General features: G+C 38.4%; 1 protein-coding gene across 3 annotated transcripts in view; it reads right to left on the bottom strand.

Moving 5' to 3' along the window:
- Positions 1-219: 219 nt before the first annotated feature.
- The window catches only part of IL6ST (interleukin 6 cytokine family signal transducer), a 36689-nt gene continuing 20309 nt past the window's right edge, over positions 220-16599 (bottom strand). For all 3 annotated transcript variants that reach the window (XM_054185394.1, XM_054185392.1, XM_054185393.1), the window contains exons 8-16: positions 14760-14842; positions 13348-13567; positions 11907-12083; positions 11121-11222; positions 10426-10572; positions 9409-9549; positions 8043-8139; positions 7084-7165; positions 220-6237 (exon numbers count right to left, since the gene is read on the bottom strand). In XM_054185394.1, the coding sequence (XP_054041369.1) occupies positions 5512-6237; positions 7084-7165; positions 8043-8139; positions 9409-9549; positions 10426-10572; positions 11121-11222; positions 11907-12083; positions 13348-13567; positions 14760-14842 (1775 nt within the window). In that variant the 3' untranslated portion in view covers positions 220-5511. The remainder of the gene's footprint in view (positions 6238-7083; positions 7166-8042; positions 8140-9408; positions 9550-10425; positions 10573-11120; positions 11223-11906; positions 12084-13347; positions 13568-14759; positions 14843-16599) is intronic.

Here is a 16599-nt window from a genome sequence, read left to right as displayed (position 1 = left end):
CTCCTTGGGAACATCTCTCTGCTTCTGGCCTATTAGGTAGTGCCCAGACTCTTTTCCCTCTGTGGTTACTACTTCAGTCAGCCTTACAAAACACCAACTCCAGCACACACGGTTAAGTATGGAATTTTGTTTTGTTTTGTTATATTATGTACTAGACAAATGCAACATTCAGGCTCAGTTGGGTAACAAAGAAGAAGACATTCAACACTGACCATAAAGTAAATTGTAGAAAGCAGAGTTTATATGACAATAAACATGCAGCTTGCAAAAGAATGAAAATAGTGTACTGGTATTAAAACACATTTCCAGGTATAGACAGCTTATGCAGCAATTTACAAGTTTAACCTCTGGCCAGAGTATGCAAGCCCTTTAAAGCTGGCATTCAAATTACCAGTAGGTTAATCAGCGATACATAACTTTTAAGTACATAGTAAAATTTTTACTTAATGTTTACATTCACTAGCCATCCAATCCAGCATCAAGGCACTTTCCTTGTTAGTATGTTTATCCCCATGTCCCATGCCTCCGCTAAGCTAGACGCATGTATCTGCACACAGCAACATTCAGTGACCTTAACCTCAAATAAAAGCACTTGGTTACTAGGCAATCCATGGCTGTATCAAAGTGTCAGGCCATACGTGACACTGTAAACAAGACTGGTGTGTTAAAAAAAAACACGGCAAGTTGACTGGATCCACTAACGAATGTGCTTTGATATGAAGAAGAGCGATGGCTGTTGCAGAGAATGCTCGTCCACCATGCCTGCATTCACCAGAGAAGAAGGGCCGGTGCTGGGTGCAGGAGACGCTTCAGCCTGAGCAGGAGGACGCGGAACTTTCCTGCCGAGTGCGGACTGTTGTGCCATTATGTGTTTTTCACCTATTGTTACAGAAGTGTGCTTCTGCAGAGTATCGATGACTTTATTGCATATATCCCCTTCAAGGTTGCAAATAAGCACAAGTACTGGCTAAGGTTGCATTCTGGGAGGCACATACTGCCCACCCTCTCTCTGCACTAAAATTAAGGTGGGGGGGGGAAGTGGGGAAGTGGACAATTGTTGCGATCTAGCCTTTAGCCATTAATTTTAAATTTGTTTGTACCAAATCTTGTGGCCTCAAAATGCATCCTTGTGCATTAAGTCAGCACTGTTTTCATTTCCAGGAATGGCTCAGATTGCACAAGTACTACAAAGGAAACAGCAGTGAAAGCAAACACACATATGCTTTTTAGCTTTTTTTTTTTTTAACCGATCCTTTCCCTTTTAAGGAAGAGAAATAGGAATTTGATTCCAAAGCAAAATACTTAATTTGACCCTTCTCTAGACTTTTGCACTTATACCTCCACTTTACTGCAATTTTCTGGATCAAGAGCTAAGCTGAAGACTGTGGGGTTGGTTGTAATTCCCAAATGGCTGTTTCATGACACTCAACACTTTTGTTATCAACTGCTTCCAAATAACATTAAATGCAACTCTTGGAATTTAAAATGACTGTATGTATCCATCCTAGCAAACAGACAACAGGTTACAGGGGATTAATGAAGTTTTACAATCCATCAGCCAGGAGAACTTTTTAACATAGTTAAAGGAATGTATCCAAATAACAATTAATTACAACAATTGTCTCAGGGAAAGTAAACTAGTATATTTAGTCCCATTTAATGCACATAAATTACAATTTAAAATGTGTATGTCCTGGAGCAGGGCTGACTATTAACAATTTGAGAGTCTTTGGAGTTTCAGATCCCACTGTGAAGTCAATACCATGGCAGCGTACATTGATGTGGGTCTTGGATATTCAAGACCTGGCACTAATTAAACAAGTTCAATTACTGAAGTTAAATCAGCGTGGCGATTCCCACATATTGGGCACACTAATGCAAGTTTTAACAATCTGGTGGTGCCCATGGTTTACAGTCCAAGCTGAAGCTGCAAATCCCACCCCAGGCCATGGGACTTCTCCCGTGCCCAAGAACTGGACTCAGCCCTCGCATGCTAAAACTCCCCCCTCCTCCCAGGGCCAAGTTTTTCCAGTCCTGATAATTAGCATTTTGCTAGGCTACTGTAGCACAGACAGGCACATGCTTGTCACAAGCACTCCAGAATGAAGTCTGGAAAAATTTTTGCCCTGCTGTGCTTTGTGCTGACAGGTTAAGCCTTAACAGGCAGTTTAGTTCACACTACAGTAGGGCGTATGAAATGTAACCCCAAGGCTTTCACTACAGTGGGGAGGATATTCCCAGACTAACTGCCCTGAAAGCAAGCCAACACACCTCAGGAAAAAAAAACCAACAGCATCCTGTTCTTACAGGACCACTGCAACAGATCTACAGAGATAAATATATTTACTTTTCTTCTAAACAGAGGAGCAGTCAGCCAGCCTGCACTTAAGAGATGTTTCAAACATGCTAATGCAGGAAAAATACTTTGTATTTCTACTAGCCTCCCTTTCTGCCACCAAATTAACAAGGTCTTTACAACTATTCTCCCACCCCTACTTGAAAAATTCCAGTCCAGGTAATTAAGATGGACATGAAAGTGTCAATACTGAAGTGTGATTTTATTTTAATAATACTTTTATTTTGTAAAGTGCACCATCGTTATTGGGGAGAGGGGTGGGAAGCTTTTTCTTTAATTACTATGCTAGGGCCAAGTTCAGAGAATTTCAGTTGGTTGCCTATAATTACATTACAGACACTCTAAAAACATGCATGCAACTGTTTGATACAATTAGATTGTTATGATCCAAAGAATAAAATCAAGCCAAACCCTGAACACTGCATGATATAGTATTTGGCACATAGGCTTACAAACAAGCTGTAAACCTGTAATTTATAACCCTCCAGTATCTCCTGCTTAGTCTTCAGTATTTTAGCCCTAGATAAACGCACAAGCCTGAAGATAGAATATAACTGCCAGACTGACAGAATGCTCTCTAGGAAACACTCCTGTACAGTGCTGTCAGTTTATTACCACTGGCCCATAAACATCAAAGAAAGATGGATGCCAGAAGTGACAGGCCAGAACTCTTGTTAGCACAGACCTTTAAAAAGGAGCATCTCTTGATGCTGTTTGTTTAACGTTGGAAATGGTCCATGATTAACAGCAACTGAGAACAAAATGCCTTCCTTTTCCACAATAGACAGGCAAATCGCAACTTCAGGAACAAATGAAGTTGTCCCTCAATACAATATATGCTATCAGAAGTTAGCATCACTGGATCACAAAAAACAATTGGGAAAAAAAAAAAGACAACACCATCAGCATGTTTTTGCAAAAATCCATGCCTCTGAAGCAATTTTCAGACTAAGTAGCCAGGTTGTGGCCCACAATATTTCAGGGATGAGCAGGAGGTGGATTAGGTGCACGTGGCTGCAGGGCAGTTCTAGTAAGCACACACATTGCTCAACGGAGACTTTCCCTTTTACTTGCTGTTTCTACAGTCACTATGAAGTTTGCATAGAGAAGATGGCCCATCCCCCAGTGAAGTAACAGCTATTATTTTCCACAAGAAATGTGTTCTGACAAAGTAATGCTCAACCTCTGAAAAAACGAAAGAGATTCTCTCCTGTCTTGTGACAGCATAGTCTTCATTATGCCCTTGGCCTCTGGAAGGGAGTTTGAAGGTGCTGAAGTGGCGTGGGGAGAAAAGGAAAGGGACTGGCTGAACAAAGGTGTAGTTATAGTAAGCTGTAACACAGCCGTTTAGTTTAAAAAAAGTGCCCAGATACAAAAAAAAATGGGAGAAAGGACCTGTGGAATACTGAAATGTTATTAAAGATTCTGCATTCTTTATCTGTTCGAAATAGTCCAGACTTCAAGAGGTCATCTTATGAATTTACTCTAGCATTGAATTTCTTTGTAACAAAAGCAGAAGACATGCGTGAACACTTATATGCGTACCTGTCCTTCCATGCAAGCTGGCAGAGAAAGACAAGGGAAGCTGAAATGATACTGACACCTGCCCCTTCCAGGGCCTTTAGTAAGTGCTTTGCAGAACAGCAGCACCAGAGGTGACAGCACAAAAGATTTCAGGTAGTTTAAAATACATAGTTCTTTTGCTGAAGGAGAAATAAAACACTTGTTTTATTCTCACCACACAGCATTTAGTGTTTTGAATTGAGGCTTTAGTAGTGTCAGATTAGAAAGCTGACTAGGCTAAATTGAGGTTAAAAAAAATAATCTCCAAGAGTGCCATAAAACTTCTAGTTATCATTGGAGAAGGGGTTTATTTTAATTTAACTTCACTTTTCTTTAAACCCTGGTAGAGACAGTCTCCAAGAAATGAAAGGCCAACTGTATAAACAGGGGAAAAGCGAGACACTACAAAAAAGTAATGAATTTTAAAAACGACACATTATTTGTGGCTCATGATTGCTAATAGATACATACTACCAGTAATGTTCAAATTCAGGGTGTAGGTTTTTTTTTTTCTTCCAAAAGCTTCAGTGACTTCAATGCTTTGCTATTTTGCTGCTTTCAGTTTCAAGGAAGTCCTGCAGCATTAGTGGTGAGGTTACAGCACACTAATTGTTGTAGGCAATCAGGAAGAAGGTCATATTCCCTTTCTCCTGAGCAATTAGAAAAATGGTAAAAACTTAGAGCTCGTTACTTGCCTCTCAAGCTGTATACAGCAAAGGTGTACTTATTAAACAAAGGCAATTTATATGATCAGAGAGGTATGACATAATCAGACAGTGATTTGGATACAAAACCTTTATGTAACTGTTAATCTGTGTTTTCTTCTGGATTTTTAAACTTTTGAACGTGAGATTGAATTGCTGTGCGTCAATTTGCAAGGCACATTTTTAGGCCAAATTATTAGATAGTTCATGTGCACGCATACCTAAACATAGGCAGAATATCAATTAATATAGTAGCATTCAGAGTCAAGCAATCATGGTGTTTTCTTATTTGCACACCATAGCAAGTTCTATTTAATTTTTATAATTTTTAAATGTGGACGAACATGATTTGCAGGTCTGGTGAACTGGAAACTGAGACACTGGGCCAAGTCAAAATTCAGAAAGTCAATCAAGCTACGGGAAAGTGTTATGACCCAAGTATTCGTCCACTTTAGAATACTATGCTTCAGTCTTCTGCACAAAGATGCTCCAAGCAACTAAAGCTGGCTTTTTAGGCTTGTACACTGCCACAAATTGAAGTGTTTCTTCTGGGAGGTCTATTGGCTGATGTGATTAACTGAAACTTGCCATTTTCAATCACGTGTAGATCTGATATGACAATACACAAAAAATCCAAGGTAGCACAAAGGCTTGTTCAGCTATCCAGACAAAAGATTTTGTGTAGTGCATAAAGGTGAGTCCTCCAGTAGGTCTGGACTGCAAATTTTCCACAAAAACATGGTCCTTGTACTTTGTCAAATTGCTCTTCACTTAATTTCAATATTTCTATCTGCATTCAGATAAAAATTCCTAGCTTAATTTATTGGAAACACAGGAGAAAGTGTGAACAGGCACTAATGAAGGCCTAAACAGAGCCAGTCTCTTCTCTCACTGAGGCATATAGCCTCCTTGTCTCACAGTCTGTGGGAGGTAACTTTTTGGCATTTCATCAGCTGATGGTGGATTTCCTTCCACTGTTCCAGGTCTCACAGTTTGTCCTTCGATACTTGCCTGTAAAACATCTGGCAGAGCAGCTTCCTGGGTATTTTTTTCTAGCCCAAGGCCCAGCAGCTGCGAACTCTCACCTGAGATCTGCAGTTGTGCAAATCCCACAAGATCCCCCTCGTTAGTTGGAGTAATTTGCTTTGTTCTTTCAAAGCATGGCCTGTCTGTGTTGGTTTCATCCTGACCACCATTTTGTTTGAAATACTGTTGCCTCTGTGATGTACCGTCACCCCCCCCAGAGTGATCTTCTGATCTCTCTTCTGAATCTAGCAGTGGCTGAGTCGACTCAGACCTTGAAAAGACTTGTACAGGTGTTTGGTCTCTGTAGCCATTAAGCACTACAGTTGAATACTGTACAGTGCTTGAAGTGTTTTGTGTAGTTTCACCTTCATCACTGTCAGAGACGCTTTGCCTAGGAGAAGACATGCATGAGGATCCTCCAATACCACTGCTGTGTCCTTCTGAAGTACTTTTTTCCTTTTTAAGCAAGTCAAAGGGTTTTAGATCTTGTTCTGAAAAAGACTTCTTGTCATCAGCTTCTATTTCTACGACGCTTACATCTGTAAAGCTGCCTTCTGGGTACATCTGATCTTTGGAACTAAAGTTATGCTGAAAGAAAGAGATGAATGTTGCCTAAGAGGAAGGTTAAAAATCAAACCCCTCATTAAACATCTGAATTTTTCTTCTGTAATTGTTTCAAGTTTTTTCATGTAAGTTTTCTTCTTACTAAGTTTGGCAATATCTGTAAAGTATCTGTTACAAAATGAAGGATGTAGCTCTGTTTCCAAGACGAAGTCTTAATTATGCAGCTATTCTAAAACTACAGCGGATATGCAACATTTGCTCTAATTTTAATTACTCTCAAGAGCCGTAAACATACAGCCATTTGCTGTGCAGCACAGGAACATTCTATATTGAGGTCACGCACACATTACTTCCAATAACGTGTCCAACATCACCGCACTTCTTCATAGAAGTTAGCCACAGTTTATTGAACAGAATTTGCTATGTCATTCACCCCACATGGGGAATAAATTTTGCTGCCATCTCCTCATCCATGAGGAACTCATAGAGCTTTCTCTCTCATTCATGACTCAACTGGGCAAACAAGTCCTTCAAGGTTTTAAGAATGGGAATCATAAATTCTGTTTAGTTAATCCTCATTTCCCATGAATGAGTAAAATAATAAGGACTTAACCCTTCCAACTAGTAAACTGAATATAATTCACAATGCTGAAGCCTGCTCTGTGGTGTGAACTTGTGCTAACATATTTCTCATGCTGAACCTACTGATGCATTGAAGTCTTCTAACCATATTGTATCACAATGTCATGAAACTTAACATCCATGTTTTTTTCCTTGAAATCCGTGCACGCTACAAGACAGAAGACTCCTACTGGTTAGTTTATTTGAAACCTTGTAGACTAGGAAGAAACAGGATGCAGAAAATATTACCTTAGCTGGAACCTGAGGAGACCACTGAGCAATGTTACTCTTGGATGGATCAGGGACAATAGGCCAGATATGCTTTTTAATTCTGTAAAGAATTAAAAACAGAATAAAATTGCAAGATGCACTCCCCAAATTCCTATGTTGATAGCAAGTACTGGACAATCCACGACACCACTTCCTTACATAGCAATTTTACAAGAGTATTTATTTCCAAATAGGAATGCTTCCTGCACTTATCTACATCTTTGTAGGAAGCTGTACTATTTAGCAAAACACATCACTGCACTTACAACTCCTCCACACACACAGCAAACCAAAAAATGGTAACGGTTAGTGAGGGATTTTCATATTTATACCACTCTAGAATCTACAGAGCAATTATTTAGGTAGTCTATGATGCATGTCAGTATAAATATACACTGTTGCTTCTTTAAGGTAACTATGAACATCACAGCTGTCAAAATCTAAGCCAACTTCACAGCTAAAAATGAAGGGAAAATATTTGAAGAAAAACTTGCTGAAAAGCTTAATGTTTACTAACACTGTAATTAAATAGCTCAAACACAGCCAGTAAAAAAATATGCTGTGCTTCACAAGCTAGGGATCATCATTCTACTGTCATATGATGACTAAGAAAACAACACAGACAGTATACCCTGATCAAAACCTAACAAACCTAATCCTGACCAGCTCTAGCAAGAAAAGCAGGAATTTCCCTGTAGGATTGAGTCATGGAACATTTAGTTTGTGTGCTAATCGTTAAGAGTAAGAAATTAGTACCATAAGAGCCCCGATTTCTCCAGGAAAACACAAAAATGTTTATGACCAATCAAAGTATGCGCGCTTTACCTTCTTCTTCTGATCTATCTACAGAATATTTACTTGTTTGTATTGAGTTATTGCCATGTCTCTTATGCCCAGAAATACCAGAAGCATAAGAGAAAGACTTCATTTATACTTACAAGTCACGTTTGTTGAAGCAAAACAAAACTCCAAGGAGCACAATCAACAGGAACGCCAGACACACAGGTACAACTATGGCTTCAATTTCTCCTTTCCCTGAAGAAAATTAAGAGAAGCAGTTATACCCTACATTGGCATTTGAGGAACTCAGTAGCAGCATGCATTCCCAAAGGGAGAGGGAGAATCTGAAACTGAATACACCCACAGCGCTCAGTCTTAAGCTTCACCTTCAGAAGAACCTCTTCACCATCTGAAAAGAGTCTGTTGGTGAAAACATGAAAAGCTCTGTCCCAACAATCTCATGCCTTGCATCAACAAAAAACACAGGTTGCTCTAGACGCTGTAATACTGACAGAAAAGTAATTTTATGGTTTGTGCAGATATGACAGTAACATCTATGTAAATTCATTTGTGGTCCAGGTGTTTCAGTGGCGTACTGGCTGCTGTAACAACATCATGGTCAAATAAATAACGTAAACAAAATCACTAGTCATCCATCAGTTTATTCTGTACATGAAAATATCCCCTCCCTGCAAACACTTAAGGTCGCATGCCTGTTATGCATTTCTTCCAATATTATACACATTCTTAAGTAAACCTTACAGAATGCTTAGGGAAAAGCAACACGATACAGAAAAAAAATTATAAAAATCTGCTTGATCTAAAGTGCTTTCCACAACTAAGTTCAGTTAATGTTGTTGCTCTTACCATTACAAATGGGAAGCACTCTCTAAAGCTGAATGTACAATAAATTCATCTCTTCAAAATGAGTCTCTTCAGTTCTCTGTAGAGAACTGGAGCAAACTTTAACAGTGATATGAATGAGAACCTGAGGAATGGCTGTAAGAACGGTACGTGCCAACTGGCAGCTAGATGAGCAGATTAAGATCCCAGCACACCTCTGCAGCTCCTCAGGACACCTGTATCAGGATAATAAAGGCCAACCTAACTTCAGATTAAAACAAAGACTCTGGACTCTAAGACCATGGTAGGACCCATCAGACACCAGAAGAGAAGGCAAGGGGAAGGAGTAAATCCTAATGACTCACACCAAGTTGGGGCAAAAGAATACTATAACCTAAAGGATACATAAAACACATCCAAACCCAGCATGTTTGCCAACATAAAAGAGCGATCCATGAGACCTGCAGAGGATAGCTTGTCCTCTGGACAATCAGAAGAAATCCTGGCTAAACCACCTCATTGTGATTGAGTACTAGATAGGCTACTTGGATATCATGCAACTGAAAACTTTTTTTCTTTTAAATAAAATCACCTTCCCCTCCCATCAGATCTTGCACAAAGACTTGCTATACTGCTGCAACATTACTTTCTACTTCTACCAATCATGCCACTCTTCCTTACCAAATTTTTGTGTAGTAAATGTGAAATCAGGACCACTCCTGCCTCCTTCATCTGTGTATGCCATCATCCGCACAGTATACAGTGTGTCACTGGTTAGAGAAGAAAGCGTATACTCTGTCTCGGAAGGATCCACCGTCACAGCTAAAGAGAGGAAAAAATTTATACTACTTTTCTGTACAATTAGATCTGTACAAACACAGTCGCATTAGGACATCATGTCCTCAGATGTACAAGATAGTTTTAGTAGAATGCCTGGCTGTATGGAAAACAAAACAGACACAGAAAGACTACAAACTGGTACAAGAAATGCTGAGATTCATTTGTTTCTGTTCAAGTGTTTGAATTTAGTCTATTTCTTTATGATATTTTGTGTTAATTTCCCATGTGTGTTTTTTCACCCCAGAATGTAGCTACAAACTAAACTAGTAGTAAAGTTGAGACTTAAAGATCTATAACAAGCAGACTACATGGCTTACTAAAACCAGCTAGTTACTAAATAGAAAAACATGGTTAACTAGAAATAACAAAAAGTAGGGCAGGCATAAGTAATCAGTCCTTCCAATTTACGCAAATCTAAAAAAGAAAACCTTTTGAATAGTGCTAGCTCCCTGCCTTGTTCCTGCAGGTCATACACACTATTGAGAACTAAAATGCACTTCAAACAAGATGTTTTACATCAGTAATATACTGATGTGGCGTTCCAGAAGGATTAAAAATCCCTTCTTTTTGATCTCACCCTGTATTTAGATAGAAACATGGGAGCACAATACCTGCAAATCAGCTTTCAGAAACTAAACTCAGTACCCTGTTATACACAGACTGAATGCTCTGAATTCTTTATTAAGGACTTTTCTGTTCAGTATGGAGGAGAGCTAGGCCCCAGACATAAGCTTTACGTCACTAGAACAGACTGTCAGCCATACTCTACTCTGTATCTTGTTTTTCCAGAAGATGTATTAGGAAGGAGACAGATGGAATACTTCAATGGCACAAAGCACTTTCTCAGCTTTCCATTACCTGTTTCATTTCCATCAACAGTTTTGTAAAATATGGTGTAACTTCTGATAAATCCATTTTGTTCATCCACTGTGAGATGGTTCCATGTCAAAACAGCTTCAGCTTTTCCTACTTTTTTTGTCTGAACAGTTGGTCCTTTTGAAGGACCTGTAATGGGAGATGAAGATTAGTTTCCGTTGGGCACCCTCACATCCACAAAAGCAGTGTATTAATGAGCAGTGAATTTCTATTCCATAAAAACTTCAACGGAATAGCTGCATTAACTCATTTGCAAAGCATTTTTTTTCAGACAAAATAGCAACCAAGATGTTTTAGAAGAGAAACCTCCATGAAAAGAGATATGAAAAACAGTACTCAGCAGATCACAGGAAATCTTCAAAAATTAATTAGTCTTGGCTTCATAGTTGAGATTTAAAATAAATCAGCATAGAAATTTTACTATACCAATAAAATAACAAACTCATGCCAAACTGTCTGATAGAGGTTTGAAAAAAGGGAAAAAAACAGGCATAGAGATCTGTTTAACTCCTTAATACTGTAAATAAACAGAATGGATGTTAATAGAAGGGACAACATCAATTATTTCAGATGACCCTCAAATGTAGGACTACTTTTCATTACAAAGTCCACAGTAAAGCAAAGGTTTCATTATTTTTAGTCAAGAAAGTCAGTCTATATGACTATTTTGTACTTACGATCCTGCTGAAGATAAGCCTTCACAGACTGTCCACTTCCCTGACCATCGGCATACAGAGAGTACACAGTTATCAAGTAACACTTGAACGGCTTTATATCACCTAATAAAAGGAATTTAAAATGTGTTGTTTCACAGACGGTCAAATTCCTCACCACCCTTCTTGTTTACTTCAGATACAGGGCTCTGGGTTTTATTAGATGCACCTGTATCTAATGCAACTGGATCTCACTGATACACTGCTCCAAAATATTAACTAAAGGAACAATACAATGGTTCACATTCAAGTGTTAAATTTAATAAAAAGACTTCATAGAAGTCTGTTTTTTTTCTATTTGTTTTAAATAAAAAGCCTTTATCTGTCCGCAGCACTGAATCCCAAAAATATTGATTTGAGCTACTGACAATAATCTCAAAGGAACTGTAAAGCTGATCAAGTTTCATTGTTTGAACTGAAAGAGGGATAAGAGAATTTGATTCTGAAGGAAATCAGCCTTTTCACCACTTTAATGGTTTCCAAGAACGAGAAGACTAAACAAAACACAGATAAAAACTTTGATGTTACATAATATAAATTAAAAAATGCAAAATTAGATACAGTTTTGTATTTGACAAAAATAGACAGATACTTCCACACTTATGATAAACTGAGAGAAGCCCTCAGGACTATCCCAGATTCCTGTCCTACAATAAAGTTCTAGTCAGCATAAGGTTCTTCCTCACTTTGAGAATACTTACTAGGTTTTTAGGGTGTTCTATGAAGTATTTACAGATATGAGCAAAATACCTTTTAAGTATGTTCCTTGAACATTTCCTGGTTCGTTCTGCCATTCTATGACGCAGTCTGAGCTGTTGGACACCAGACACCATTCGATCACGTATTTAAGAACGTAACTGTTAGGAGCAGTCCACCCTACCCACAACTTGCCATCTTTAGGTAGTGTTCTGACATTCTTCACAGGAGCTGTGATGGAAGAAAACAGAAACCTGATAAATATTGACAATTCTTCCACTAGATATTTGTAATAATAGCTATTTTGTCAAATGTGGACAACTTTTAGGTTATTGTAATGGTGACAAGTTGACAGAACATAATGAAAAAGCCATCTTCCACGATTTGGAAGCTTACATCTGAATCCTTGTAGCAGAAATCCAAAATAAGCAGTATCAGGCTATTTAAAAACTGGAGACTAGACTCAGCTTCTCTGTTCTCAAACACAGTAAGTTGCCTTATTGCACCGTAAAGAGATCACAGAATCATAGGATGGTTTAGGTTGGAAGGGACCTTAAAGATCATCTAGTTCCAACCCCCCTGCCATGGGCAGGGACACCTCCCACTAGGAGGCTGACCGTGTAGCTCAAAGCCTAAAAAGCTCAAAGCTACCAGGTTTCTTCCAAAAGAAAGGGTCTATTTCAGAGAGAAATCAAACCCTGAGACACTTCTAAATTCCCATTATAATCGTCACATTCATGTACCTTGCCAACTACGTCTGGCTGGAATGCTACTCTGTTTGAAATATATCCTTAATTAGCTCATCTAATAGTTTACAACCCGTGGCTATCCCTTGGTGTTTACACTAAAAGGAGCACCTGACCGTATACTTCTTTTTTGCTTCCTGTCCTGGTAGTTGTTTGGACTGTCTAAGAGGAGGCTGGAAGTAAAGAGAAACCAGCATATAGTTATTACTCCTACTGGACAATGAAAGGAACATAATAAAAATGAACACGAACAGTAGGGAAACAGTGGAAGCAGATGACAAAGCACCCAGGCAAGATAATGAAAATGGGGGAAAGTGAGACTGTGACAACAGAAGAAAGGGGCGGGGGGAGGATCAGAATGCAGAAGAAGAACAATGGTGAGATGGTGTATACATGAAGTAAAGGATGCTTGCTTCCCCAGCTCTTTGATATTTAAAAAAAAAAAAATCAAAAAACCAAAAATGCCTGCTATGCCAAGAAAAGAAGCAACAGGAAATGTAACGCACAGTAGCTCCAAGGACCAAAAAGAATATCAAAATAGCACACGTAGCTTCAAATACACCTGTGACTACATAATTCCACACGTTCCCGGATATATAAAAGGCAGCATAATTATATAAGACTGTAGATACATTCACTAATACTTCAATTATGTGTCCGTGTAAAAAGTATCATTTTACAGCACTGAAGATTTCTTATAACAAAAACCATGCAGATGCAGTTGAAAGACACATTACTAGGACACTAACCTTTTGAATTAGTTGCTGGGATCAGTAAAACTGATGGAGGGGATGCCCCAACTCTGTTGTGGGCAATCAGAGTTACTTCATAAGTTCCATTTGGCAGTTTTAATATAAGGTTGGTGGTATTAACGTTGTATTTTTCTGGTGGACTGGAGAGAGATGATTTAGCTCTGACAGTCACTTCATACTGCAAGATTATTCCATTGGCTTCAAATGGTTCCAATGCCTGTTAGAAACACGTTTTTGATTAAATCGATGCTGAACAAACATGACAAACTTTACTGTCTTTGATGCATAATTTAAAAATCTGAGAGCAAGACAAGTTACACAGATCAAATAGCTGTGTATTTAAGGAAAGCACAAATAACGTGTGTTCATTTCTATAAAGCAGTAACTTCAGAGTTATTGCTCATTTAAATCCTCTTTCTTCTTTGTTCATAGTCCTACCTAGTAGTTTAATAAAACCTATTCTGTAGAGACTGAAGAACATGTGTTGATAAAACCTGCATTTTATGTGGCTTTACAACACAACAACATAAAGGGAATCTCACATCTTAAACTGTGGTGAACCTGAACATGAAACAGCCCGAGTAGGTTTTTTTTATTACACATGGAAAAATACTTGTTTCTGCGTTATCTACTAGCACAGAAAAATACTATGTTTCTATGTAACAGTATTAGTTTTCAGATAACTTAAAAAAATTGTTGAAACTGTACAGTAGCACCACTTTCCCAACTCTAAGCTAAATAATGCCAGAAGCGGTATGTGTCATGAGTTACATCAGGAAATGATGCCATATCAATATACATGTAACTTCACAAAAGCCACTTAATAATAGGGAAAAAGTAATAGTAAAAAGACAGAACAAATGTGAGAAAGCTCACAGAGCAAAAGAAAGCATGAGATGGGGACTGACGACAATTGCATTCACTTTCTCAGCTTTGGACTAATTGGCAAACTAGAGGGTACAGCCTACCCCATGCAAACGTGCAGTGCTGTATTTAGTAAGTTTTGACTCAGGAATGTCTCTAGGCTTAATGGATTTTGCAACTGCAGTACCCCTGTCCAGACAGCATTAGAAAAGTTTTAGGATACAGCAGAAGGCATAACATGGTTTACTTTCTTCAAGTGAAAGTTTCCAATTCCACAGACAGCTTAAGGACAACAAGACAGGAATCTGAAAATAGATTCTGTGTACTGTGGATCACAGATGTGTGTCAGTTAACTGATGGCCTTTAAATCTGTAGTTTTAATTTTTCATAACTATTATAATAAGAATACTAAAGTAACTTCTTGTATCAGTAAAACCTGTACTATTCCAGCTATCTACTCAAGTTTGCTGAGGTCAATTTTGACACTTAAAACCTCATATTTTTAAAAGAATGCTCAATGGATGCAGTTTATCCTGTTGCTTTACCTTCCACATCAGACGCACAGTCCAGAAAGCTGGTGAGCGAGAAGCGTCAATGATCCTCCATATGGGTGGTCCTTTAGATGGTTCTGATGAAAGAAACAATGCTTAATAGTAGAAATATTTTTATTTAATCTGTTTGAATTCATACTTTGACTATCATTAGAATCATTAGAAGCTTACCCTTTTTTTTTTTAAATAAAAACATATACAAAAAGTGCTTCCTTAGTTCTTCAGCGAAAAAAATGCTTGATACATTACGTGGAACACCTGCATGGAAAGATTTTCTGAAGGGATGAGCAAAACACCAGTACTGCTCTAAGTGTACAGTACCAAAATAACTGAGTCACCATGCTGAGCACCTGCAACAACGGGCCGATGATGACAGTGCTGAGTGAGGCACAATTGAACCTATACCGAGCAGCCTGTGCTCAGAGGCACAGCCCTGCATGTCTGTATACTGCAAACCTTGCTATGGTCTGTAGCTGCAACACTCTCCCTACACCTCAATGTCAAGTCACCTAAAAAAGGAAAGTGCAGAAAAGTTAACAAGAGGACTAATTTCTCCTGCAAGAATTCCCCGAGTTTCTCATATCCTTTATGCTAAAAATGGTAACACAACTGCAGTACTTTTGTACAACAGTAAAATATTTTCTGGCATCAGTACTGTAAAAAATTCAAGTGGTATTTCCACTACAAATTTAATTTCAAAGTAGAATGAATCGATCTATTACAGTGCATCAAGCAATAAAAAGCAGCTTATCCTTTCTGAGGGCCTTAGCCCTAACAGAAAGATGATCTTAAAGTACATTTAAATTTATAATCTTGCTAGACTATGTTTTCTCTGGGAGTTCTTTTATTGCTTTTTTTTCATACTAATCATGACCAGTTTTTGGCTGTTTTACCTCCAAAAAACAGTATCAAGCGTAGAGTGTGCACCTGTCTGTTATGCTTTTACATCAGGAGGGAAGGAGAACTGGGAATTGGAGCAAACAATCTTAACAATTCATTTGAGTACCCTGATTTGATTCACGTGAAACAGAAGAAATTGTACATCTTGTCTAATATAGATCATGAATGCAACATGACCCGCCTCATGTTCACTTCCTACTATAACAACTTTGTTCTGAGCCTAAAATAAGACATAGATATTTAATCACTAATAGCAGTATTTTTGCAAAACCAGTCACCACAGCAGAACAGCAATGCAGTCTGAACAGACAAGCAGTCAGTCCTGAAATCCTCATTGCTCAGGTTGAGATAGTAAACAAAGAAAACAAAACCATACTGTCATTAGGAGTTGAAAAGAAATGACTAGAATATTGAAAGAACAATTTACAGTATCTCCCCCAGAGAAAGTAAATTTTGCATAAAGCTGAAGCAATGCCATTATGTACACATAAATTCCATTCTGTTTAATCGAGTAGGGTATATACTACAATCTTTTTCTTACTTCTCCAATGTAAGATGACATGTGAATTCAATCAGAACTCACTGGGACTCAAGTAAGATAAATAAGGAAGGATTTCTGATCCGGTGCAGTTCAGCTTCAAGCGCAAAGTGGTGTTTTGACAGTGAAACCTGTACGGGTTTAACTCTGTTTGAAGACATACACTGAAATGTTGCACTGAATAGACTGCTTAAGAAGAGGGCACCTTGGAAGGCACTAAGGAACAGATACGCTATTACAGAAAGGAGACCAGGAAGAGCGCAAGCAAGAAAGGCTAAAACACATTTAAAAAAAAGAAAAAAAAGATCAGTCACACTCACTTAGAAGCTAAACAGCTATTGCAAAGTATTTGTAGTAGTTGGAGGGACGAATAGATTCCCTACTGGGTATCAAGCA

The sequence above is a fragment of the Rissa tridactyla genome, chromosome Z (assembly GCF_028500815.1).
Source record: "Rissa tridactyla isolate bRisTri1 chromosome Z, bRisTri1.patW.cur.20221130, whole genome shotgun sequence".
NCBI classification, from domain to species: Eukaryota; Metazoa; Chordata; class Aves; order Charadriiformes; family Laridae; genus Rissa; species Rissa tridactyla.
This window is presented reverse-complemented; position numbering and strand designations above follow the sequence as displayed.